The 27,544-nt window shown below is 42.3% G+C and overlaps 1 protein-coding gene across 1 annotated transcript; it reads left to right on the top strand.

Moving 5' to 3' along the window:
• Positions 1-213: 213 nt before the first annotated feature.
• NTMT2 (N-terminal Xaa-Pro-Lys N-methyltransferase 2) lies at positions 214-19,925 on the top strand. The gene is made up of 4 exons (XM_045452966.1): positions 214-660; positions 11,487-11,662; positions 17,729-17,978; positions 18,760-19,925. The coding sequence occupies exons 1-4, from the start codon at positions 507-509 to the stop codon at positions 19,029-19,031; spliced, it is 852 nt and encodes a 283-aa protein (XP_045308922.1). The 5' UTR covers positions 214-506; the 3' UTR covers positions 19,032-19,925.
• The last annotated feature ends 7,619 nt before the right edge of the window (positions 19,926-27,544 follow it).

Here is a 27,544-nt window from a genome sequence, read left to right as displayed (position 1 = left end):
GGGTGGCGAGGATGACTTTGAAGGGTCCTTGTAACTTGAGGATTCTGTGTTCCAGGGGGAGTGATGGAAATCAGGAAACAGGATCTCCTGCAAAATGTGTCCAGCGCTTTGAAATGGAAATTAGGCTAATTCCAATTTAGGAATCAAATTAGAGCAACTAGTCAGGGTGTTAGTGGGTTGTGCTCGTCCCTGTTTGAAGTTACAGACGGACGCTGCTTTTTCCTGGATGAAGCAGGATCCCACTCAGCCTGTTTTCATCTTTACTTAGCACCTGCTGGCTTGGAGCGGTGTCGCCCAAGCAATCAGACGGAGGCATGCGCCAGGAGCTTGACCTCCTGTGTCTGCTGCCCCTCCCCCACGCCCCATGACAGCCTCTCCTGATATGGATGGACAGGGGCCGGTTTAAAATGACAGTCTCAAGTTCGTGTAGGAAGGGAAGGCTAATTCAAAGAAACGGCCAGGCAAGCTTCCTGCCTCTGTAGGAATAATTTTCATCCCCCTTCACCATGGCCCACCTGGGAGCCCATTTTGCCTTTCGATCCCGCTGGCAGAAGACCGACGACGAACTCTGTCGACATAGCATGTCCTTCATCCTTCACAGAGCCATTCGCAATGACTTCTTTCAGAGCTATCTCTACCTGCTGGAAAAAATTCCCCTGGGTAAGTGAGTCAGAGCTACTAGAGAAGGGACCAGAACGGGGGGACCGTGGCGAGGTCGCGCAAGAGGAGTTAGAACAAGGACTCTTTTCAGATAAAAAGAACCCATGACCAATGTCAGTGGGCTTAAATGTTTCAATGGCATTCTTTCTTGCAGGGCGCAAAGGCTGGGTGCTGCCTAGCAGGTCAGGCCTCCACTTTGGGATTTCCACGCACCCTCAGCCACTGTGATTTGCTTCCCAGGGTGTTGGTTTGCTCACAGAAATTCAATTCCTGTGTTTTAGAGGACATTTTTTATCTGCAAAAATCGAGACGGGGGGCAGGTTAGGTAACACAAAGGTGAGAGTATTAATGCAGTAGTATATCAACTAAGGGTCCAAAAAAAAAAAAAAAAAAAAAAAAACTAAACCATAATAGAGCAAGGTGTCTGTGTGTGTATGTGTGTGTGTGTGTGTGTGTATGTGTGTATGAGCCCACACTCCACACACAATCCTTTCTGGCTTCCCTGAGTCACAATAATAGAGAGCCGAAAAGGAGCAAATTTTACTTTGGTCTTTGAATTTTAAGAAAAAAACTGGGGGCAGTGGTCTGTCTCCATTTTCGTTATTTCCTCTAGTTTTCAGGGAATTAGACAATGGGCAATAAAAAGCTTATCGGGTTTGTCTCCACTACTTTTCTCAGCCTCTGTGAAAGTGGTTACTTCAAGGAACTCTTAACAGCACTGAAGAGGAAATAACTGGCGATTAAAGAGTGAAGTGTCCCCCTTTGATTTATATTTTCCCCCAATGAAAGCAGAAACAGTATGTATCAGCCCCAGTCTGTTTTCTTAAGGCTGTCTCAAAGCCTCATTGTGCCCTTGATGTAGCCAGGCTTTCCAGACGTCGTAGGAACTAATAATTCTTTGTATTGCGTTCAAGAAACTAGATACCAGCAGACCACGAAATTTTCTTTTCATAAATCCATTCCTGAAGGGATATTTAATTCTTGACATACAAATACATTCATCTCATACTTAGACAATGTTTCTTAAAATTTTTCCGTATTTGTAATTTTATTTGATCCTCACAGCCATATTATGGGATAGAAAGGAAAGTAGCATTATTTTTTTCCTCCCACCTGTGCACCTCCGCTCCCCCTCCCGCCCCCCCCCCCATCTTGTTTCTTCAAGCAGGGAAAAGAAAATCAGAGATGATGAGATCTAATCTAGACAGATCTCATCTAGATACCAAAGCAAGAACCCAAGACCAGGGTTCTTTCTGGTAGATCACACCACCCACAAGTAATTCTTGTAGGATGTGTCATGCATCTCATTTGTGTCCAACTGGAGAACACTAGAGCAGTCCATTTGGAAGGCGAGGATGTTCTGGTTGCTCCACACACCAGCAGAGCATTGTTTTTCCAGAACTAATTCTTGAGTATCTTGTGTGCACCCCATCTCGATAACGGTAGCCTGGTGGCCTTAGCTATCAAGAGAAAGATATCAGGAGAAAGATATCAATTACAATTACTAGGATACTCACTAAGGGGCAGATGGCTGCCAGATTTTAAAAGTAATTACTAGAGGGGCGCCTGGGTGGCTCAGTCAGTTGAGTGTCCAACTTCGGCTCAGGTCATGATCTCACGGTCCGTGGGTTCGAGCCCCGCGTCGGGCTCTGTGCTGACAGCTCGGAGCCTGGAGCCTGCTTCGGATTCTGTGTCTCCCTCTCTCTCTCTGCCCCTGCCCTGCTCGTGCTCTGTCTCTCAAAAATAAATAAACATTAAAAAAAATTTAACCAAATTACTAGAGACGAAAAGGAACACACCCCTGAAAGTAGCTGAAGGTGAATTGGAAAGGAATCTTTTCCGTATCATCTGAAAATCAGATGAAAGTAGACTGGGACAAGTAGGCTATGATTTATATTTTGCCTAAATCCCTTTTTTCACCCAATACATTCTGATTTTACCTATTTTTCTCTTCTGTGAATGTGCTGATAGTTTATCAATGATTTCCAATCTCTTAAAAATTATTAATAAAAGACAAACATTTTGACAAAGTCTTCCATGTAAGCCCAAAGTAAAACAGGAAACTGTAAATTTTCTGCTTAGGGTTGGGGGCAGGATCTATGCTCTATCTGCCTGGCCTCATCAGTGGCTCTAGCTCCCATGACAATAGAGACTTATTTATTTTTCCTCTTCTTTATTTATATAGTTAGCATTTGCCATGGTTCTTGGCCCATAGAAAGAACTCGATCAATACCTGCTGGCAACAGATTAAAAGATCCCTCAGTAATAATCAGTTGCACATCGCTAAAGTCTTGAGTGCGACTTCTGGCACTGCTGCTGATACAAAAGTCACCAAAGTTAATGCAAATTCCTGAAGTCTCTGAGCATCATTTTCCTCAAAACCACAGGGCAATCGGAAGGATTAAATGCAGTTACATATGTGAAAACCGTCAAGGCTCAATAAGGACTCGTTTTTGTTTTTGTTTTTGTTTTTGTTTTTCCTTTTCCTTCCTCAGAACCAGACCTCTTTTAATGTCACCATGTAGGTCTTCCTTAGAATAGGCGTCACCAAAGATGTTAAGCTCAGCTCACTCTATGGGACTTCCCAAGCAGCCACGGGTGTTAACGCTTTTTAGTCTGAACCCAAAACTAAGCCAGTACTTCTCCCTCCCCAGCTCCACTCAGGTGTTTTAGAATTGGCTTCCCCCGCCTTTTGATGATTTCAAAACTTCACAGAAATGAAAATAAAGCCCTTAAAAAAAAAAAAAGGTTAAGGAATGGCTACTGCAGGGTATACACAGAGAGTTTGTTGTTTAGGGTAATTATGGGAAGGATGTGGCTAACCAGACTCTTTGATTCCTTCTTTCCTTCCTCCCTCCTGCTAACTGCCTGCATTGGGTAGCCAGTCCCTTACAGCATGCTCTGCAGGGACATTCAGTCATGGGGACCTTTGCTCAAATATCCTCGGCTAGCTTCAGAAATTCGTGGAGAAGCAAAAGCGTGCATCCTAAAAATCTCCAGTGAAGGCTCAGCTATGCCACTGAATACAACCCCTCTTCAGGAAGGAGTTAAGTAACCTGCCGCGGGTCACGTGGCTTTGGGTGGTGGAGCGGGGTTCGATCCGGGCGGTCTGACTCCAAATCTGCCTTTTTTGAACCTCAAAATCCTGCTGCCTCCCGATGAAAATTTCCAAAGGTGGCTGTTTGTGCACAGATAGGAAATAAACAGGAGAACAATTATATACATCTCCAGTTCATATACTAGGGCTCAAAGGGGCTCATGCAAGGCCTGATGGAGACGTTCCAGTTAACCAGTCAGTAATTCTTCCAGCACTATCCACCGTGTATTTCCAAGTACACAGAAGTCAATGAATATTTATTAGTTATATATTGAGCAAGAGTCTAGCACTCCTGGACTTCGTTAAAGTCTTAGTCTAACTTCACCTTTAGAACAATGGTTCCACAGAGTTCAGCAGAATCGGGGTGGGGCGGGACCTGGCCATGACCCTTCGTTTCTGTGTGATATTAAGTTACTAAATCATTCTGCGTCACTCATCACTCATCTGCAAAACGATGCGCATAATCCCAGTTTTGAGTTATCATGGTGAGGAGTAAAAGAGAAAATGTGAAGAGATGGTAAGAAAGTGTTTAGTACAATGCCTGGTGTACTGTTCCCACAAGTTCTTAGTACCCACCCTCTACTTGACTTTCTAGAAGAGTAAGTCTCTGAGGAGGAAATTGATAACAATGGTCACCTTTTTGCCATCACAATTAAAAGCCAGAGTTAATAAAAACACTTCCTGTAAGACACGTGGGACTGCCAAATAAAACTCAGCGTATAACCCATTGGCATTTTTCAAATTGATTTCACCCCTGTGGCTGGTGTTGCTGTACAACTCCCTGAACAGTGATGCTTTGTTCAAATGTTTACTGTTCCCTTCGCAAAGCTGCGAGATTATTTTTCTCTTTAAAGAAATGGAGAACCAGATAACTCCCCTTTTTATTTAGCAGACTTTCAGATACACAGCATGAGACAGATGAGATCCGGGTTTGGGATTTAAATAGACCTAGGTTGGGGCGCCTGGGTGGCGCAGTCGGTTAAGCGTCCGACTTCAGCCAGGTCACGATCTCGCGGTCCGTGAGTTCGAGCCCCGCGTCGGGCTCTGGGCTGATGGCTCAGAGCCTGGAGCCTGTTTCTGATTCTGTGTCTCCCTCTCTCTCTGCCCCTCCCCCGTTCATGCTCTGTCTCTCTCTGTCCCAAAAATAAATAAACGTTGAAAAAAAAAATTAAAAAAAAAATAAATAAAATAAATAGACCTAGGTTTAGGGACGCCTGGGTGGCTTAGGTGGTTAAGCATCCGACTTGGGCTCAGGTCATGATCTCGTGGTTCGTGAGTTTGAGCCCCGCATCGGGCTCTGGGTTGACACTTCAGAGCCTGGAGCCTGCTTCGGATTCTGTCTCCCTTTCTCTCTGCCCCTCCTTCACTTGCTCTCTCTCTCTCTCTATCCCTCTCTCTCAAAAATAAATAATAAAACATTTAAAAAAAAAATAGACCTGGGTTTAAATTCCAGTTGTGTCCTCACTAGCTACTCGATCTTGGGCTCGTGTTCTTGCTGCCTCGTGTTCTTCCATGGATAATACCATCTCTCACCTATTCAGTTAATATAAATGCTTAGCATAGGTAGGGCATACATCCATGTGCGATCAATGATAGTTACTATTTTCTTATTACATGGGTATGCCTAATTAGGAGGATAGATATCTTACAAACTATATGAAAACTGTAACTTGTGTCACTTATGTCAGCTTTTCCCTATAGCCAATCTCCATTTTGTTGAACCTGTATGTTACTCGAAGAACAAAACGCAAGACAATATTCATTTAGTCAGCGAATAGTCAAAGGACGGCTGCTATGGGTTAAGCCTAATGGTAAGTCTTGGGGTGGCACAGACAAGTAAGATATTGCCTTCTCGTGAGGAATTCAGTGTAGGGAGACCCACACTGGCGGTTTTCATGGAAAGTGGAAACAGAGTGACAGAGACCCCCACACGATGCTGCACAGGTGCAGACGAGGCATGGCGACTTGCTGAATCAGCTTCTGACCCTTCCGATGATATTCTCACCAGAAATCTGTCCCCACTATCTCGTCCTGACTTCCGGCCTTCTAAAATTTGATAGTAGGTGAGGTAGGACGCTCAAGTAGAAATAGAGAGTTGGGAAGACGTCAGCCAAGTGAGTAGGGGATGTGATGTGTGGTGGGAAAAGTGTGTTGTCCCTCCCGCCCTCCCTTTTGTTACCTCATTGGTGTTAAAGCCTGAAAAGAATTAGGAAACACCGAACTCGTCTTCCGCTGAAAAGGAAACATCCCTCTAAAACTTTTTTAGGGTAGGCAGTGCATTATTTTAGAGACAAGAAACACCAGATGGCTAAGGCATTCAGGGAGCAAATCAAGCCTACAGGGCCCCTCAGGGCAATTCTGAGACTTGATAATGATAACTCTAGCATTCTGGCACACCAGACCTTTGGATTCCACCAGAAATACTGATAAAGTTCTACTCCCCAGCCCTGCTGGTGAAAAAAATAGATATGAGTTCAGTTTTTTTAAGATTTCACGTACAAGTGAGATCATATGGTATTTGTCTTTCTGCGGTGATGTATTTCACTTAGCATGATACCCTCAGGGTCTATCCATGTATCCATGTTGTTTTAAATGGCAGGATTTCCTTCGTTTTTTTGGCTGAATGATATTCTATGGTACCTAGATCTTTCTCCCTCCCTCCCTCCTTCCCTCCCTCCCTCCCTCCCTTCCTTTCATTTTTATCATTAATTATTTAATAGCTAAATTGGGAAGGGCTCATCTGCAAATTTCTTTTATGGAAGGTCTTATCCTTCATAAGGGCATGTCCTAATTGGGCTTTTTTTTTTTTAAATTTTTCTTCTTTCTTTCTTTCTTTCTTTCTTTCGCTTATAAATAAAAGGTTAGCATGATCCAATATCCTATCTCAAATCATTTCAAACTAAACGTCTAAACTTAGCCTACCCATCCTCTCAGATAAATTTTCAGTTGACAAACAGTTCTAACGTCTGGAATAAAGTCTAAACTACCTATAACCAACCATTTAGAAAAACAAAAAGGAATAAAAAGGACATGAAAAGACAAGAAGATATTCAGCAGATGTAAGCACTTAGCTATTTACAACATTTTCCTCAGAGAGTTCACAGGATCTAGATTCTTCAGGGCAAATCAACTAGTATTCTACTTTCTTTTTTGTAACAAGTAAACTATTGCAAGGTTCTTGGGAGGTCAGCCCATAATGTAGGTCAAGAAATAAGCACCATATCATATCAAGAAAGAATAGAACTATATCAAGAACTCCGTCTTAGACTACCCCAAGTTTCACAGAGGTCTTGCAGTCCTACAAGAATGAGCTACAAGATGTGTTTCTGTAGTAAAAAGGCACAGGCTGATGACTGATTACCTTATCTGAGTCAACTTGCACCATTGCAGGAGCTATCAGGAGGGGAGAACCTGGGGCTGGCCATGACACCTCATATATCGTTTTAGTGAAATGCTCCTGTCAATTAGGTGAAAATGAGAACTCAAGCCCATAACCATAAAAACCTACCTATTGAGACTGACCCCTGCTGGGCTTGGCATTCACTTGTGGTCTAAATGTTGCTGGCATAATGGACCATTCTCATTTCCAGATTAAGGTTTTTAATGGACTTCACCAACTAGTTGACTTAAGGTGATGATGAGTGTGGCTGCTTTGCTGCTTTGGTTGGATCAAGGAAACTCCTGGGCTGTGGCTCGCTTGTGATCCCAGGGAGCATGGAGCTCGGGGAAGACTAAGAACTGTGATTTCCTAGCCTGGATTTCTGAGACATACTGAAGAATTTGGAGCAGTCATGCTATGGGGACAGTTATGCTTGATTTTTGTCATCCCTGTTGAATTTATTGAGCCACCTGCTGTTTACACAACACTTTACCAAGTGCTAGAGAAGGGAGATTGGTGTAGGTGAGTGGTTCCCAATGTTCTCAACATGAAGACTCTCCTTTTAATGTTGTATTTCCCCAGTCAGTTGCTAATATGTGTATAAGATGGCAAAAAGCATCTATATATTTAATACTTTTAGAAGACATTTTAAAAACAATCAATGTATAACAGTTAGTATATATGGGAGATATAGTATATAATATTGTTAGTCTCTAGAAATGATGTAGATTGGAACTGATTCTTATATCCCTTTCAGTAAGTTCATGACCATTAAAAGATCCAAACAGTGGCTCCAAAGTCTTTGAGTTGGAAAATACTGATGTAACTCCATAGATGGAATGTATTATGATGGAATATTTTTTTTTTTAATTTTTTTTTTCAACGTTTATTTATTTTTGGGACAGAGAGAGACAGAGCATGAATGGGGGAGGGACAGAGAGAGAGGGAGACACAGAATCGGAAACAGGCTCCAGGCTCTGAGCCATCAGCCCAGAGCCCGACGCGGGGCTCGAACTCACAGACCGCGAGATCGTGACCTGGCTGAAGTCGGACGCTTAACCGACTGCGCCACCCAGGCGCCCCTATGATGGAATATTTTAATATAAGTGGTATTTGTTGGATTTTTAACTTCTAAAATCACAATTTGGGACTATGTCATTGCTATTTAATCCAGAGACAAATAGTACATTAGTCCAATTTCACAATCTTGGTGTTACCTGAAGAAAAATGATTTCTAGTGAAGGTTAAATAGACTCTCTTTTCTCTCTTATTGTTTCTTTTCTTTCTACTGGCAATTATGTCTATTTTGGTTTGCTTTACATCCTGATCAGAACATTTTGTACTGTTGTGTATTTTGCTTGGAGTTTCCACCTATCTTTTATTTGTGATGGTTGAGATTAAAAATATGTCTTCTTTAGAATATCACTAATGTCTCCTTGCTTCTTGTCTACTCTGTCTATTGCCCAGAATCCAATGCATTCTACTTCTGGATGAACTTATGTTTCTGAGGCCTATAATTTCTGTTGTAATAAAAACTTTCTAGATCTGATAAGTATCTGTCATTTGGGAATTTGTTTTCTTTGGATTCTTGGATTACTTTCATTGTCTTTTAACATGTATCTTCTCTTGATTTGAACGCTCATTGGGCTGGAATATTGCTTCAACAAACTTTTGAAGAATGAATCCATGGTAGGTAAATATTCTTTCACAGTTTGATGGGGTATTAAGTTTTAGCTTCAAAATACTTTTCCCTAAGAATATTGATGGCATTGCTTCTTTGTTTTTAAAGATTTTATTTGTAAGTAATCTCTTCACCCAACATAGGACTTGAACTCGCAACCGTGAGATCAAGAGCCACATGATCTACTGACTGAGCCAGACAGGTGCCCCTGTTTTCTAGTGTTTCTAATGAGACTTGTGTTATAAGCCTGACTCTAGTCCTCTGAGTATAGAGTTACCAGATAAAATATAAAACTCCAAATAAATTTGAATTTAAAATAATCAAAAAATAATCTTTAGTGTAAGTATGTCTCATGTGATATGCAATATTTCAAGTATATTTATACTATGAAATTGTTTGTTTAACTGAAATTAAAAGCTAATTGTGTGTCTCCTATTTTTATTTGCTAAATCTGGCAACCCTTGAGGGTCAACCACCTTTTCCCCTCTAAATAACTTTAGAATCTTCTAATTCTTCCTCTTTGCATTTTGAAATTTCCTAAGGATTTGTGTAAATGTGGCATTTATTTCATTATTATTATTTTTTTATATCCATGCTGCTCAGAACTTGTTCGATCCTACAATCACTTTTAGCTCTGGGAAATTTTCTTCTATTATTTCTTTGATCATTTTCTTCCTTCTGTTTCTCTGTTCTTAAAAATCCTAATTGGTTTGATGTTTGAGCCTCCTGAATTAAGTCTTTATAGCTCTAATCTTTTTACCTCTGTTTTCCACATCTGTCTTTTTGTTTCTGTCCTGACAAATTTACTCAAAGTTGTATTCCAAAGTTTTTGGTAATCGAAACTTTAATTTCTAAGAAGTCTTTATTATTCATTGAATTTTCACTTTCTTGGCATCTTACCATTGATTTATGGATACACCAGTTCTCATCTCTCTCCAAGGATATGTGAATTTTCTGTTTAGTTTTGTTTCAAATTCTCATCCATTTCTTGAGTTAGTTCTATTTCCTTTGGGGTCATTTCTGATTGTTTATCTCTATTTTTTCTTTCAGACTGCCACTTTACCCCCATGTGTTTGGAAATCATTGTTCATCCACAGTTAGGAATAAAGAACAGGGTCAATGATTCTAGGTAATGGAGAATGTTTCTTCTGGTATATATGTCTTTAGTAGATCTTACTAAAGTCTCACCTGTGTGAGCAGATGTGATTCTTAGAGTTCTCTCTATAACAAAATAAGTGGTATTCCAGGATCCTATACTAACTGGTTTAGGTCTCCTTAGGGGATTAATTAAAAAAAAATTTTTTTTTTAAAGAGAAGATACTTCCCTGCCCAGGATTACAGTTGTGCTATCAGTTGCTTTTGGGAGGGTGCATTTGTCCTTTCATTGGTTTTTTATTAACTCTTATTTCCTTTTGCAACTATCTGAGGCTGCAAATTTTTTAGCTTTGTTCCATCTGCTTTTTTTGTCTTCCAGACATTTGTTGAAGTCATGAATCCATCGGTGGCCCCCCCTCTCATTTTCTTCAGTTATGTGTTGAGGTTATTAAAACAATTTGGGGGGGAATATGGGGAAGGAGGAAAGACAAATGCATTCAGTTTACATTCTTGAACGAGAAATTCCTTCCTTTCATTCACTCTTTACCATTTCCTCCTGAATGTCCTCTAATATGGCAACCCTTTATATTTTATACCTGAAGAGGTATAACATACTATTTTATGCCTGAAGAGGTGTATTTTCATCTACAAAGATCACTTAAATGCATGCAAATTTGCCTCTCAGAAGTTGGAACATATGTTTTTCAAAAAATAAATGTGTTAAAATAATACCTCATGCGGTGTCTAAAATAATGAAGTGACGTAGTATATGAGAATGTGCCTAGCACACTGCCTGCTACAGAAGAGTTGCTCAATAAATATAACATTTTTTAATTATTTTATTTTCAGAAGATAGAGCTTAAGCACATTGTCTGTAATGTTGGTACAAAGAGATATTTCAGTGTGAGTTGCTTAAAAAAGAGGTGAAAAAATAGCTACCCCAAATGTACTTTGTGATTAGAAGTGAAGATTAACAGTTAAATCCTCATAAAACACTTGGAGCTCAAAGATAAAACTCACTGTGAAACTTGTGACATGCTGTGTTTTTTTTTAAGTTTATTTATTTTGAGAGAGAGAGTACAGGAGGGGCAGAGAGAGAGAGGGAGAGTGAGAATCCCAAGCAGTCTCCACACTCAGCAAGGAGCCCATAGTGGGGCTTGAGCCCATGAACCATGACCTGAGATCATGACCTGAGCCAAAAATCAAGACTTGGATGCTTAACCCACTGAGCCACCCAGGCGTCCTTGTGACATTCTTTATTCTACGATAACAAATACTGCCAAACTTAAAAAAATATATACAGTAATAAGCTACAGTTTCATTAAACTATAGGGTCATTAAGTCATGAAAATGCCACTATGCATGAGCTACCCAAAGATCAGAGGGGTTAAGAAGTTTTCTCAAGGCTACATATCGAGTAAGTCACTGAGCCAGAACTCAGACCCAGATCTTCTGACTGTGCCCTTTCCTCCACATGACAAATGGGCAGGCTTCTGAGAAACAATTCCATGTGTGATAAGATTGAACTTGTTCTGTCATATACATATTGATAAATATTAATATTTCATTTGCAGTGAAATTGTATGCTTTAACAAGTCAAATCATCAATGGGGAGATGCAGTTCTATGCCAGAGCTAAACTTTTCTATCAAGAAGTACCAGCTACAGAAGAGGGTATGATGGGAAATTTCATTGAACTGTCCATCCCAGATATCCAGGCTTCTCGGGACTTTCTTCGGAAGTTTGTTGGGGTGAGTTATGCAACTGCAGCTTGATGAGGAAGCAAAGTCCTCACAAACATTGAGCTCACATGCTTCTGTGTGGTCATTTAAGTCGTATTAAAGCCATATGGCTCAGCCAAGAGTTGAGCCCGAAAGCCTCTTTTAAAATGCTCAGAAGGGATGGGTCGCATCAAACCACTGGCTTATCCCCCTTGGCCTTTCACCATCCTATAGCCTCAGCTAATCTCTCATGCTTCAGGGGACAGGGAACTAGCAGTGCTAATACTACGATTGGGGGATTAAGAAGACATCTCTTTTATAGTCATCCAGATGAAACCGTTCACACCCAGATGACTGATGAGAGATCATGCCATTTGGGATCTTGGGGCGATTTACTGATTTCCTGCAATACAAATGCAATATAGTAAGGAAGTGCATGCCTATGTTTGGCTTGAAAACGAGAAGTACAGTAGAATCTCTTTATATTATTTAATACGTAGTTCAGACTTCGCCTTGAAAGAATGTGATCTCTTTGTAGCCCCGGGGTTGGGTGAAACTGCTTCCTCACTTCCCTGTCAGATGGAGAAAGATAGTAGAGGGTAGGGACAATAATCTTCAGCTCTATAGTTATTAGGTTCTTCTATTTAATGTACAAGCAACCTTGGAATGGTTCCTTAAATGCTGTAAGCTTCAGTTTTCTCACCTGTGACTAGGGCATTAACCATCGAACCTACCTCAGAGGATAATATGAAGATCCAATGAGCCAATGTGCAAAGAAATGTGCTTGCTTTGTTGTGCATAATTATTACCCAATAAATCTAATTTATTGCTACTAATAATAATAACAGGCTTTGGGGTGCCTGGGTGGCTCAGTCAGTTAAGCGTCTCACTTCGGCTCAGGTCATGATCTCACGGTCCGTGAGTTCGAGCCCCGCATGGGGCTCTGTGCTGACGGCTCGGAGCCTGGAGACCATTTCCGATTCTGTGTCTCCCTCTCTCTCTGCCCCTCCCCTGCTCATGCTCTGTCTCTGTCTCTGTCTCTCTCTCAAAAAAAAAATAAACATTAAAAAATTAAAAAAAGTAATAACAGGCTTTCATAAAATGCATTCATTAGAGTTTCAGGAACTTCATTTAGTTGCTAGAATAGATTTAATAAAGCTGCCGAGGGGCGCCTGGGTGGCGCAGTCGGTTGAGCGTCCGACTTCAGCCAGGTCACGATCTCGCGGCCCCGTGAGTTCGAGCCCCGCGTCGGGCTCTGGGCTGATGGCTCAGAGCCTGGAGCCTGTTTCCGATTCTGTGTCTCCCTCTCTCTCTGCCCCTCCCCCATTCATGCTCTGTCTCTCTCTGTCCCAAAAATAAATAAACGTTGAAAAAAAAAAATTTAAAAAAAAAAAAAATAATAATAAAGCTGCCGACACCACAAAGCTGTTGTTGGTCCTACTGAAGACAAAGTCCTAACTGGCAACCAGGTTTCGTTCCAATTCATTTGGAAGTCATCTGTTTGAAATTTGGAGCCCATTGTATCCTGATAAGGGAAGCATTATCAATATTATAAATATCTGAGTTAGGTTTTCAAGTGCACTATCAAGAATACCCCGAGTGTTGAGGTGAGGTTCACTTCACATCCAACCTCCGTGGAGCACCAAGTGTCTGAGCAGAGAAGTTAAATCAGGATGGAGCATCCATCGGGGCCGACGTGTCTGAACATCAGCTGTGGCCACAAAGGACCATGAAGCTGGAGATGACGTCCATGAATGTTTGTAGGTCAGGATAACCCGGAGTATTTCTAAATCAGTATCACTGACTGATTTCACGGAGTGCTTTTCCTGCAATAGTCCCTCTGCTAAGCACTTTAGAAGTATCGTCTTGATTACCTTTCAAAAGAATTCTAGAAGGTAAGTACTATTATCATCCGTATTTTTTACAGTTGTAGAAACCGAGGTTTGGAGACGTTAACTAAGTCGTCAAGGTTATGCAGCCGGTAAGAGACAGAGCAGGGACTGAAGTCCAGCCAGGCCTGTCTGACACCAGACTCTCTACTCTTAACCATGACATATTTTTTCCATTTGTCTCATGAAGCAGAAAAATCCTTGGTGTGTGTGTGTGTGTGTGTGTGTGTGTGTGTGTGTGTACCACAGACCTCAATTCTCCTCCAGCCTGGCCGAAAGCTCTCCCTTCTGCCTGCCTCGTGGTGAGGCTGACTTTGATCCCAGTGCATTTCAGAAGCTTAGTTAGTAATCCAGCTGTCTTGTCATTCCATGTGGAGTGCCAAGCTGACCACAGGGATGCTGGTCAGACAGAGCCCATACAACGCCCATGGATCTGGGAAAGGAAACAGCCTTGTGCTTGCATATTTGTGTTGGAAAAGAGGAGCCTGCTCTTTTCAAACAAATATAAGGAGTCCTTCTTAGGAGACAAGGCTCATTGTGAAACCGTGACCTCTAACTGAGTATAAACAGTCTTTTTAAAGAAATGATATTTTTGTACTTTGACCTCAATAATCTGCTAAATTAGTATCCAGGTCAAGATACAAGGAGTTATGGAATATGAGTATCTGACATGATTTATCCTTATGTCAACTGGGAAAAGGCAGATTGTTTAATTTAAAGTTTTGCTTTCCTTTCAACACTTAGTGACACGGGACAGCGAGAAAAGTTGTTTAAACTTGCTGCGTTTATGTTTACTTTAGCAAATAAACAAATGATGCCAAGGTGATGTCAATGGCACGGCTGATAACGGTCCTCGTTTTAGCTTTCTAGTGGGGGAAAGTGGCAATTTGTAAAAAGTAATCAGTATTTGACGGTATTTATCTATTGACATTTCTCAGAGATTGGATGATTAAAAACTCTGGGTCTCACTTGTTATATTTCACGGTTTCTATACAGTGGCATTCAGCACTTCCTTTTGAGTTTTAAATCCCACAGGAATGAACTTACAATGATGTCCTTGAAAACAAAACATATAGGCAGGATCAAAACTAAAACCAAATTCCCAAGAGTATTTTACTATTTTATATGAGTCCATAAGTATGAAGACAATACCATAAATGAGAATGGAATTAACAAAACATCTTGTTTTGAAATCACACCTTGTATATAGGTCCAGTCACATTCATGGAAGGACATCAGATTTCAATACAGGCAGCCTTGGTGTCCAAGAGGCAGGAGATGTCCCTGAGAATGGTCTTTAAATTTTTTTTTTTAATGTCTGTTTATTTCTGAGACAGAGACAGAGCACGAGTGGGGGAGGGGCAGAGAGAGAGGGAGACACAGAATCCGAAGCAGGCTCCAGGCTCTGAGCTGTCAGCCCAGAGCCCGATGCGGGGCTCGAACTCACGGACCGTGAGATCATGACCTGAGCCGAAGTCAGACGCTTAACCGACTGAGCCACCCAGGCGCCCGAGAATGGGCTTTAAATACCCCTTCCCATACGAGCTGCATGTGAATGAGAGAGAGAAAGAATATGGGAGGCAGTGGCAGCCGTATGCAGTGAAATATAATAAATACAACTAAGCCACAGTGGTGAGAGGCGAGCAGTACACACAATTTGGGTGAAAGGTACCTTTCTGTATTTGTAAATGACCATTGTTTCGAAAGTAATTATAGTCAAATATCGCACGTCTCTGTTGGTGAAAAATATAAATCAGAGAGTGAGAATTTTTGAGGGAATTCTATTTCAAACATTTCACCTCTCTGAGCCTCAATTTCTTGATATAAAAAAGTAGGGAAATTAGACATGAGTGCTTTAAGCACTCTAGGGTTTTGCTGAGATCCTTCAAGGTCCTGCTGGGAGAATGACAGGAAGGGCGAGCGGGTGAGGCTCTGCCTCACTTTAACAAGAGCAGCTTCAGGTTTATTTATTCAATGAGAAAAAGGAGGTCAGCTATTGTAATCTGACATCTCTGGCATAGGTCTCCGAGCCCTCTTTTCTTTATCCTTCTATGGTTCTAATTCTAAGGCCACTTGCTACAATAATGTGAGCAACATGATCTGTAGAGACTTTAAGGCCAAGTAATGGTAAGAAAAATTTGTAGTAATCTCTGAGTATACACGTTTCTACTAAGATCATTTCGACAGCTTACGATAACATTCCTATACTTATCCCACCCATCGTGTTTATGTTGTGGATTTACTTAAGGGATGTTTTCTTTATGGCGCTCACAGCATAAGCCTTTAGCCTAGGTCTTCTTTTTCTCTGAATGAGTTTAGTTTACGTTATAATATCTGAATGAGGGAGGCAGCATCGTGTAAGTGGAAATGGCAAATACATGGTATGGGTACCACCACATCCCCCTTCCCATACTCAAGGGAGACATCACTAGTCAATCACAGAGCTCTTTCCTGCTCAGTCTCAGTGAAGCCTTAGAATATTTTTCAACGTAGCATCGGACAGATACTATCAAGGGAATCGGAGTTGGTGCTTGAGGGGACTGCTCTAAGGTAGAACTGCCTTTGGATTCACACAGTTCCCTGTTCAAGTTCTAGGTCTGCCATTAGCTGTGGAAACCCAAGATTCCTCAGCTTCAAACTGGGGGGTAATCATTGTCTTGTGGAGTTGTTTTGATGTTAGTTATTACAGATGCAAAGAGCTTCTATATATAAGCACATGATAAATCATGCTTATTATGATTCCATTTGAAAAGAAGCCAAAATGTCTTCACTTTTTGTTCTTCACTGTGCCTTTCTTGCTGTACAGAAGGCCCTTTGAGTGGATTAGAAAGCAGCATTTCTGATGTTTCCTTCTGTTCAAATCTTTTCTTAAATCCTTAGTTCCTGAGAAAACAAGAGTAGGCTTTCTCCTTAAGATCTTGATTGGCAAGATCTTATTATTATAATTTCTAGCACAAAATCTCTTTAGCAGTCATCCCAATTATGGACAAATAATTTAGACCAGATAATATAGAGAGACCGAATAATATATATCTCAGAGTTTCAGCTGGCCATATATATATATATATATATATATATATACATATGTGCATATGAATATACTACTTTACAGAAGCAAGTTTGAGAAAGTTTTCATTGGCTGATTTCCTCCTCCACCATCTATCCATCCTTCACCTCCGGTTAATTTAGTGTACAGACCTACTTTATTTTTATTACTTTTTAAAGTTGATTTTTTATTTTTATATCTTGAGAAAGAGGGGGGTGGTTAGAGAGAAGGGGAGAGAGAGAATCCCAAGCAGGCTCTGCACCATCAGCACAGAACCCCACGCGGGGCTCGATTTCATGAACCATGAGATCATGACCTGAGCCAAGATAAAAAGTTGGACGCTCAACTGACTGAGCTACCCAGGGTCCCCGAGACCTACTTTATAAAAACAATTTTAGGGGGTTTTGTGCACTGTACGTCATACAGTTTCTCTTACAAAGGCAGGAAACAATTTCTAGCATTAAAAGAGATAAGGAGACTTTGCCACAAACACCTTCTATCCATGTGAATGTGCTGTGTGCCATCGGGGTGGTTTGAAGTAAAATTCTGTCTGTAAGGTTTTCCGGCTTCGCTTCGTTTCACCTCGCCTCTCCTCTCTCCCTTCCCTTCCCTTCCCTCCCCTTTCCTCCCCTCCCTTCCTCTCTCCCCTGTCCTCCCCGTCCTTTCCCCTTTTCTTTCTTTCCTCTTTCTTTCTTTCTTTCTTTCTTTCTTTCTTTCTTTCTTTCTTTCTTTCACAAAGCAATAAGCTACCATGCAGGTCCATTTAGCTGTGGGCTTGACCCAAATTTACAGTTAATAACATTCTACTTTATAGGGCTTTCTGTGACCCATTTCTTAGAGGAAATTACTGAGTTTTTAGACCTAAAACATTATTTTCTAAAATCTTACTTTGTAATTCTTTTCAAGACCTCTATTTGGATAAAACAAAGAAAGTAAACACTAGCAGTGTTGGCTATTTCTTGAAAGAGGCAATTGGACGTTCTAGAACTTGTTTGTGGTAGTCGGTACGTGCCTGGATGCATTGAATGGTACACTTAAAATAGTACATTTTATCATATGAAAATTGACCTAAATAAAGTTGGTTCAAAGAGGTAACCGGAGTATCCTAGACTCAGGGTACATGTATGTACTTGAAGCATCCCACAAGGTACCTTTCTGCAGGGCCCCGGGAGAGCTGGGACAGACTGTGCCTTGGATTGTGGCTCTGGAATAGGAAGGGTCAGCAAGCATGTCTTGTTGCCGGTTTTCAAAAGCGTGGAACTGGTGGACATGATGGAATCGTTCCTCGTCGAAGCCCAGAACTACCTGCAGGTCAACGGGGACAAGGTAGAAAGCTACCACTGCTACAACCTGCAGGAATTTACACCCCCACTGGGGAGATATGATGTCATCTGGATTCAGTGGGTCTCTGGTCAGTCCTGCATGGCATGGCATCTGCCTTTGTCCCCTTCCGAGAGAGAGAGAGAGAGAGAGAGAGAGAGAGAAGACAATACTTGGGGCTAATTTGAGGATTTGCGGAGAGGGAGCAAGGATGTTCGGGGAGATGTAGTCGTAGTTGTGCTAAGGATAGTTAGGCAGCCTTAGGCATCATGGAAACTCCCCCCGCAGCTCTGGTCCTCCCACCGTCTCCCCTAACATCCTCTGTCACGAGCCTGAAAATTCCCACCCTTGGAGATGGAGTGCCTTCGGACCAACCTAACCCTGCAAAGAAAACCAAATACTTGAAAAACTTGAAAAAGTGGGGGCAAAAAGAGTTTATCCCCATGTAGGCGCAAAACCGGACTTCCTTAGATTTAAATTCCCAGGAAGTGAGACAGCAGTGAGTTAGATATTGGTCTCAGTGTGTGTGTCTAGGGGACACAGAGCAGTAATGACAAAGTTGGGTTGTCTGGGGACGATAGCGGGATTCATGGGAAAGGCAATAGTTTATTTCGTGCCTATGAGGTAGATAGAACAGGTGGCATAATATCTAGTTTATAGATGGGACACTGAGCCTCCTCAGAGAGGATACCTATCCTCCTATCGAAGCCTCTCACAACCAGAACAATTCAGGCTATTAAATAATTCATGAATGAGTGAACCAGTGGTCTCCTGATTCTTAGCCTTGTGATCTTTCCTACCTTCCTACTCCCCTCCCTCCCCACCCCCCACCATTCCATCCTGTTTCCCCATCTACTTGGCCTCACCTGTAGGGTACCTGACCGACAAAGACCTTCTTGTATTTCTTTCCCGGTGCCGAGCTGGCCTGAAGGAAAACGGTGTCATCATACTGAAGGACAACGTGGCTCGGGAGGGCTGTATCTTCGATCTCTCGGACAGCAGTGTGACTCGGGACATGGACATCCTCCGGAGCCTCATTAGGAAGAGCGGGCTGGTGGTGCTGGGCCAGAAGAAGCAGGATGGCTTTCCAGAACAGTGCATCCCGGTGTGGATGTTCGCACTGCACAGTGATGGACAGTCCTGACCAGCAGGTGGGAATGGGGCTGGACTGCACAGGGGTGCTTTGGGACAGAAGTGCGCTCCTCATAATTCACGGCGGTGGGGGGGGGGGTGGCGGGATGGAGAGAAGGGATCCAATGCATGTCTGGAAATGCTCAATGTAGTATGTACAAGTTTCCACTGATTTTATAAGTACGTGCACACACTCGGTGGATTTCCCGGCAGATAAATGGAGTGAAACATCAGGAAAACTGTTTTAAGAGACTGCCCGTATACACCCAAACTGTACATTGTACACAAAACCAGAAAAGGGGGCAGTGTTCACAAATTCTAAACTGCCCTGGTCCCTGAAGATTTGCATTATGGAGTAATCCGGGATGGATGGGGTAAAGTCTAGGCCCCCCTTGCTCTGCCCTCACGTTAGATGCATTCTATTCCCTTCCTCTCCGGGACGACTATTTCTCTTAGAAGTAAAAGCTCACCCTAATTACGAAAGGCACGGGTCAAAATAATCTTATGAAAACAAACCCATTGCTTAATCTCGTCTTTAGCTTTTCTTTTCACAGAAAAAGTATATATGGTTTCGCTTTCTATTTGGGGTCAGTTTCACCACCCAGTGATGTAATATGGGTGTAATTTGATAACAGAAGCCTGCATTTCAGTGATGAGGAAGCGTCTCGTTTCAGGAGAAAACGTTGTACCGTTGAAATTTCAGCTGTGAACAGATAAGTAAATGTCATTGATAATCTAATTTTAGCCACTGGCCTCCGACACTGCTTGCCTCATCGCGTCTGGCCCCGTTGCTTTCATTGATGTGAATGTACGTTGGGAAGAGAAGGGAAATGATAAACCTGAAAACTGAACTAATGGGATTAATTTAAGGCATCGGTTTAATTAAAAATAATCTAACACCATTCAAGCACAGCATTTCATTTTTATTAGCAGAATGTTTAAATGTCACTGCTCCTATCTTCGAAGCACTCCAATATCTTCATGTTGAGGCGTATATTTGTGTATTGACGTATATTGTGTTTTGAGACAGACGGAGTCTTGTGCGAAATGCAACACATTAGTTTAATTAAAGAAGGTCTACTGCATGGATATGCTGTAACCGTAAAAATCACGTTTGTAAGTCAGAGTTCTAACTTAGGAGGAAAACAATCATTATGAAGCATTTGCTACCTCATTATAGGATTACCTTGGTGGTTTCATTTATGTCCTGGGAAGTGATTTACTTTGCTTCTGGAACCTTCTAACCGTTGTTACTCACCATGCTCTAGGGTAACATGACAGAATGTCAGTGAGAGCCACTGGAGAACAAGCCCAAGACCAGAACTAAATCAAATGGTGAACCATTGCCAACCAGACCGCATATGGCTAAACATGGGCATTCACGTTTTAATCCTCTGTGCCTTGGGACAAATTAGCCAAATCATCTTTTTAGGCCCGTTCCAGAAACTTTCTGTTTCTTTTACACCAGCACCCTTAATTCTCTTATCTCTTGGCTTTCTGCTTTGCCAATACTCAAATGGTAGTTGACAAGTTATCAATATTCTCTGCCCCTGGGTTCTTGAGCTTGGGAGGAAATAACATGGAAATAATATGGAAATAATGTGGATGTGGAAATTTGCTCTTTAACTCAGATGAGTCTTGAAGATTGACCAGCAGTCCCTTTCTCTTCCTAAGTCAAGTCACTTTCCAATTCTTTTCAGTTTTTCTTAATGTGTATTTATTTTTGAGAGAGAGAGAGGGAGAGAGACACAGAGCATGAGTCAGAGCATGAGTCAGGGAAGAAAGAGAGGGAGACACAAAATCCGAAGCAGGCTCCAGGCTCTGAGCTGTCAGCACAGAGCCTGACGCAGGGCTGGAACTCACCAACCACGAGATCAGGACCTGAGCCGAAGTCAGATGCTCAACCGACTGAGCCTCCCAGGCACCCCTTTTTCAGACAGTTTTCAGATCTTTACTGATTTACACAATTTCTCAACTCCATAACTACCCTTAATTTAATTGACAAAGTAGAAGTTGGGGTGTAAATTGCATCAATATCCACCCCGCCCCGCCCCCTCCCCCCCTCCCCCCCCCTGCAAATAACAAGTACAAGGTAAAGGGAAGGGTGGCTGGAGAGGAGAGATCATTGGAGCCAGACTATGCTGCTTAATGGGTTGTGTTAAGGTTTGGACATGTTATTTAAACAACAAGAGAATGTTCTGGAGGGTTTAAGTAAGGGATTGATTTTCCTAGTCCTGGGAGTAGAGGTGTAGATCATGTAGAAGGAAGATATTTAGAGTGCCAGCCATCTTTAATCTAACGCAACAAGCCAAACTCACTGTTGATGTTCATCGACATATCTGTGTTGTGGTGCAAGTAGCAGTCTCTGTTAGTCCCTTAATTCTGTCCCTAGTCCAACTGCCTCAGAATCACATGGGAAGATTTTATAAAACAGAGATTGACAGGCTCCGTTCCCATGAGGATCCAGTTCGAAAAAGTGGGCTCAGATTATCTGTATTTTTATAAGCTCTTAAAGTGAGTCTGATCATTAGTTTTGTTTGAGAACACTGACGGGAAAAGGGGTGTGGAGCTGAGCTGTTCAGAGCCACAGGAAGATTAGGTAGAGAAGGCGGGCGTAGGGGCCAGTTTCAGGGGAGTAGCTAGAGAGCGAAATCCATTCTCCGCACTGATGCCAGTCTTTCTGAAATATAAACCTGACCATGTCATGTGTAAGCTTTCAGTGACTCCCCGTCACTGGTAGCATGAATCCTCACCTCCTTAGAATGACATATAAAGCCTTTTGTGATCTAGCCCTGCCTTCCCTCCGCAGCCTCAGATTTTCCACATCGCCTGTACCTGTACTTAACTACTTGCGTTCCCTAAAGTTGGTATGATTCGTAGCTCACAGCATTTATGGATATTACCTCCTTAGTACAGAACATCTCTCATTCTTTTTCATCTGGCACAGACTGCTTAGACGTTGCTGAGTCTAGGAGAGCTTCCCTCAGCCCCTAGGTGCTGGGTTAGGTGCCCTCACTCCATGCTACCCTCACACTCCCTGCTTAACATATCACAGCTCTAATCATGTGGCATTCTAATCAAGTCTCCTTGCTATTTTCTCTGTTAAATTCTGAGCCCTTTAATGGAGCATTCATGGTTAGAGTCTCAGTCACAGGCATAAACCCTAGTACAGCTGAAACCCAAGTTTTTGTTGAACGTATAAAAAAGGTGACGTTCCAAGCAAAAAGACTCAGGGGAAGTCTATGTTTCTGGCTTCAAACGTAAATCAGAGCAAAGCAGCAGGAAAAAACCGCAAGGGTTTCTGCAGTTGCACGAGCACTGGGATGCGCAAGACTGGTCAAAACCGTGATCCAACAGTGCAAGCTCACCAGGACCGGGAAACGCACAGAAACAAGAAGGCAGTGACTTCAGGGATCAAGCATCTGGGAGGAGACTGCAGCAAGAAAATTGGGTTCTGCCTAATTAGGAAATGTCTTCTTTTAATAGGAGCCAACCCAAGGGCATGGCCAACCCAAAGCCCATCGTTTCATCAGGTGAGAGGGTGGATTTCATACGAGAGAAATATTAAAATTATGGGTAGGTCGTAACAAAGCAACGCCTAAAATCCTCACCCGTTTCCTGCTAAGCAAAAGCCCAAAGAAACAAACTGGATTGTAGATGCAGTTAATCCTTCTGTGAACGTCGAAGGCAAGTAGAAGGTGCTCACCTGTGCTTCCCAGATGAATTAATTGCAAACATGCCTGCACTTCTACGTGAACCCTGGAGGACCCTTGGCTCGTACGATGATTCACGAATGGGTGTGATCTTCACCCACCTCCTCTTCCGAGAACCTGAGCCACCACTGCTAAGCCCCAGCATAGGAGCACGCCGAGTCTTAAAGGGTCAGCAGTCTTATAGATGTGGGACCATCATAAAAATATAAAACAAAATGCATAAGGTCATCCATGTGAAAGATGATCTGCTTTGTATTATGGACACATTTTGGCCTGATCCTGGTTTTTTTTTTTTTTCTCTCTCTCTCTCTACCGTTTCCTGAAACCGGCCTGTTTTGAGTGATGTGTTAGGGAGAAGACCTGTGTCAGATATATTCGGCTGCCTGTCATGAATAATTAAATCCAGCTGTGTTATGCTTTCCTTCGTTCCAGCTGACTCTTTGATGCTCTGGTGTCCATGCCAGGAAACTACCTCTTAGGATCGTCAGAGGCCAGTGTTTTTTGCAGAGGTCGATGCAAGCTAATTAAGCAAATATGTGAAAAAGAGTTTTAAAGGATCTCAATTAGCAGTGTGTGTGTATAGATGTATTGAGAGTGGGGTATGGGGAGAGACCTTTCAAATACTGGCTCGTGGAGTGAGTGATTTGGCGACAGAGAACCACGCATATGTGGCACCTTTGTAGGTTCATTACGTTGGCATGACTGACCTTTTGCTACATGACAGGCAAACAAACATATAGCAAATGTCCAAGAAGATCATGGTGCTGTGATAGGAAAGGCGGTTACCTACATAGTAATGAGTCAGGACAAAAAGGACTATAAGAATAACACGGAAAAAGAATTAAAGTAATATGGAGACTTGAGTGACCCACTACATCTCTGGGATTTGAGGGATGCCACACGGATTCCATTCATCCCACCTTTTGGGAATGCCTCCTATGTGTCATCCATGGCTCTAGGGTCTCAGGATACACCAGGGAATAAAATCCAAAGTTCCCTGGCCTCGTGGAGCTTGTATTCCAGGAAGGTTAGGGATGCAGTAAATGTAAATTAGTAAATTATTATTGTTAGAATGTGGTAAGTTTGTGGGGGGGGGGGGGAAGGGAAAAATAGAGAAGAGTAAGGGGGCATGAGAGTCATGGAGGAAGGCTGTAATTTCAAATAGTGGCCAGCATTGGCCTCCTTGATGAGGGTGACATTTGAGCAGAGAGGTGAAGAGAGTGAGGGCAAGGGCCGTGTGGATATCTGGGGGAGGAGGGGACAACCAGTGCTGATGCCCCAAGTCTTGCGTGTGTCTGGCCTATTTGAGGAACAGCGAGGGGATCCGTGCAGCTGCAGCAGGGTGGATTAAGGAGAGAGTGCAATGGGTATGAGATTTAGGGATATGACTGTGGCAGGATCATGTAGGGGCTTGAAGATTATTGAAGATTATGGCTTTTACTCTGATCCAGAAGGAGAACCATTGCAGAGTTTTGAGCAGAGAAGTGACATGATCTGACTTGAGAAAAGATCATAGTGGATGGAAACAAAGAGGCCCGATAGATCATTAGTTGGTAAACTATGGCTTGGGGTCCAAATTCAGCTCATTGCTTTTTTGGAAACAAACTTAACGTTGGAACACAGCCATGCCCATTTGCGTTATAACAGCAGAGATGACTGGGTGCCCCAATGACTGTATGGCCTACAAAGCAGAAAATATTTGCTACATGGCCCTTTGCAAAATCACTTTGCTGATTCCTAAATGAGAACGTTGTAGTAATTCAAGAGAAAAGTAATGGTGGCTCAGGCCAGGGGGATAGCACTGAAGGTAGTGAGAAGTGTTTGGATTCTGGATATGTTTGAAATGAAAGCCAACTGGATTTGCTGAATGGTATGTGTGGGAGTGTAATAAAGACAGAAGTCAAAGATGAGTCTAAAAGTTTTGATCTGAACCACCGGAAGAACATAGTTGCTATCATTTGAGGTAGGAAAGTGGGTGACAACGCAGTTTTCATGGTGAGAGATCAGGAATCAGAAGAGCTTAAACTCAACATTTCTGAGTTTTTAGATGACACCAAGAGAAGATGTTGAGAAGTGGAGTGAATGTGCAAGTCTGAAGTTCAGGAGAGAAGTCTGGGCTGGAGATGGAAAATTAGCATGGAGGTGGTATTAAGCATTGTGATTCTGGATGAGTTTACTGGAAGAATGAGTGAAAATAGCGAACAGAACAAAGAGTGAGCCCTAAAGTGTGTAATCATTAAGAGCATAGGAAGAAGAGGGAAAAGGCAGCAAAAGAGACTAAGGAGTGACCAATAAAGTAAACCAAGGGTTGAATGTTCTGGAAGCCGCATGAAGAAAATATCAAGGACAGAGGGACTGACTACATCAAACCTTTGTAATAAGTCAAGTAAGAGGAAAACTGCGAACAAACAGCTTTGGTAGAGTGGGTAGGAAAAAAAAAAACCGGCTTGCAGTGATTGTAAGTGACTATGGGAGGAAAGGAATTATAGAGAATGGATATAGACAACTTGTTCAAAGAGTTTTGCTAGGAAGGAATACAAATTTGCAAACAAGGCAGTATCAGGCAAGGGAAGTAAGGGTAAGTGAAGGGTTTTGTTTTTGTTTTTAAGATGGGAGAAATAAATTATGTGTTTGTACATTGATGGGAAGGGTTTGGTAGAGAGACGGAGACATTTGTGATTCAGGAAAAGAAATGGGAGGATTTCTAGAGCAGTGGTTAAGTCCTCTTCAGCTGCAGGTGGGAGGTAAGGGTTTATGTGTATAGACTCTGGTGGAAAGGTGGTGATGGTTACGGAAATTTATAGAAGTCCCTTTTTGTTGGCGTTAACTTTGTCAGTGAAGTGGGAAAGACGATCATCATCCGAGAATGAAGACTGAGGCGGTGTGCTGTGGGTCTGAGGAGAGATAAGAATGAACAAGGTTGCCATCGCATATGTGGTAGAGTGAATAGGCCAGAAAAGTAGAATATGATCATCAAGAAACATTTAGGTTCACTGGAGGTTCATGATCAAAAGCGTTGGCCTTCGGCTCATTCTTTGGTAGGAACGAAGGCACAAATTAGGTAAAATTAGCCAGGGTTGTAGTTTTGCCAAGTGAGTACACCAAGGAATTAAGGGTATATACAAAGAGGTTGAGTCTATTGATTAGTCACGGACTTTAAGATGAGTAAGGTGGTGAGAGAGAATTTCATGAAGGTTAGAGATAATGAAAAGATAGATCAATGGGTTGGAGATCCTGGCGAAGTTGGAACTGGGTCACTAGAGGAAATGGAGGGATAGATGGATGTTATGGTCAGAGAATGGAATGAATTAAATTGGTGTTATGGAAGGATTATTGGTAAAGAGAAGGTCTAGGGCTCTGAACATACAGATAAATGGCTGAGGTAGTATGGAGGGTCAGATCACTGGAAGAGAGGAGTTCTAGAAATGGAGAGTCTACTGAATCATCTACTGTGTACATGGTGATCATCCAGGAATGGAGACGTTAGCAGGACTGGAGATAGTAAAAGTGAACCAGGAAGTAAAACCAGTGGGAAGTAAAGGGGCATAACTGGGGGGTTGGTTGGTGACATCACAATGAGGGATAGTGGGCAGTATGATTTTTTTTTTAAGTTTATTTATTATTGAGAGACAGAGAGAGACAGAGCGTGAGCAGGGGTGGGGCAGAGAGAGAGGGAGACACAGAATCCGAAGCAGGCGCCAGGCTCCTAGCTGTTAGCACAGAGTGCGACATGGGGCTCGAACTCACAAACTGTGAGATCATGACCTGAGCCGAAGTCGGATGCTCAACCGACTGAGCCACCCAGGTGCCCCCAGTATGATTTAATTATAAGAGATTCAATCCCGAGAATGTCTAGGGAAGACAGAGGGGGAAGGGACAATGGTTTGAAAACAGCAATGAGGGGTATGGAGGGTACCTATCTCATATATGATTTAAATTTTATATAAGACTCCAAGGATAAGTGGTTGTTCTTAATGCGGAGAATCTGGGAAAGAATATTCCAGACATAGTGAAATGGTTGGGCATTTGATAGCATGTTCCAAGACACGGAATTTAAGAAATGGTGAGTAGATGAATCTGGCTGGGGCATCAGACTGGACCACAGTGGCTGTTTTGCAGAAACCCTGGGGTATGACAGTGATGGAAGAAGATGAAGTTGCTGAAATTTGTAGGTTGGGGCAGATTGTGATAGATCCTCTAGATTAAGGTTTTCCTATTAGCTAAAGGGGCTACTAAAGGTTTTTAGACAGGGCACCAACTCACCAGGTTTATTTCACAAAGGTGAACTCTGCTACAATGTAGAAAGTGGCTGGGGACAAGGAAGATAACCAGAAAGCTACAGCAGTGGTTAAAACCACAGATCAAAGGGCCTGAACTTAGGCAGTGCCCAAAGGAGCAGGGGAAATTCAGGGGAAGTGAAATCAACAGGGGTGGCAATGGGTTGGGTGCGGTTAGGGAGAGAAAGAAAGGAATCAATGAAGTACTTCAAGATTTTCAACCACAGTCACTGGGAGGAGTAACTTTTAAGTGTTAGAGTTTAGGGAATAAATGAGAATAACTAAGATACCTTGGCAGATGACCCACCTTTTAACAGGCAATCACTCAACAGAGGCTTAATGAGTACCTTATTCTGTAGTTAGATATTTGTTTCTTTTGCAGAACTCAACATTCCTTAAAGTATCTTCAAGCCTGGTGAGGATGCTCAGGGACCGATCATATTTTTCCCTCTAAATAGTTTAGCTGGTTTAGACAGGGACTCAGAGATCAAAGATGAAATGTTAATGTAATTAACTATAAAGCAAGGCCGGAGCCC

This window comes from Leopardus geoffroyi, chromosome C3 (genome assembly GCF_018350155.1).
Source record: "Leopardus geoffroyi isolate Oge1 chromosome C3, O.geoffroyi_Oge1_pat1.0, whole genome shotgun sequence".
In the NCBI taxonomy this organism is placed as follows: Eukaryota; Metazoa; Chordata; class Mammalia; order Carnivora; family Felidae; genus Leopardus; species Leopardus geoffroyi.
This window is presented reverse-complemented; position numbering and strand designations above follow the sequence as displayed.

Excerpts from the sequence above, each read along its gene's own strand:
- NTMT2 (XM_045452966.1), top strand. The coding sequence starts at position 507 with ATGGCCCACCTGGGAGCCCATTTTGCCTTTCGATCCCGCTGGCAGAAG. Across the intron at positions 661-11,486 it reads GCTGGAAAAAATTCCCCTGG|TGAAATTGTATGCTTTAACA; the intron begins GTAAGTGAGTCA and ends TTTCATTTGCAG. Across the intron at positions 17,979-18,759 it reads CTGGATTCAGTGGGTCTCTG|GGTACCTGACCGACAAAGAC; the intron begins GTCAGTCCTGCA and ends CCTCACCTGTAG.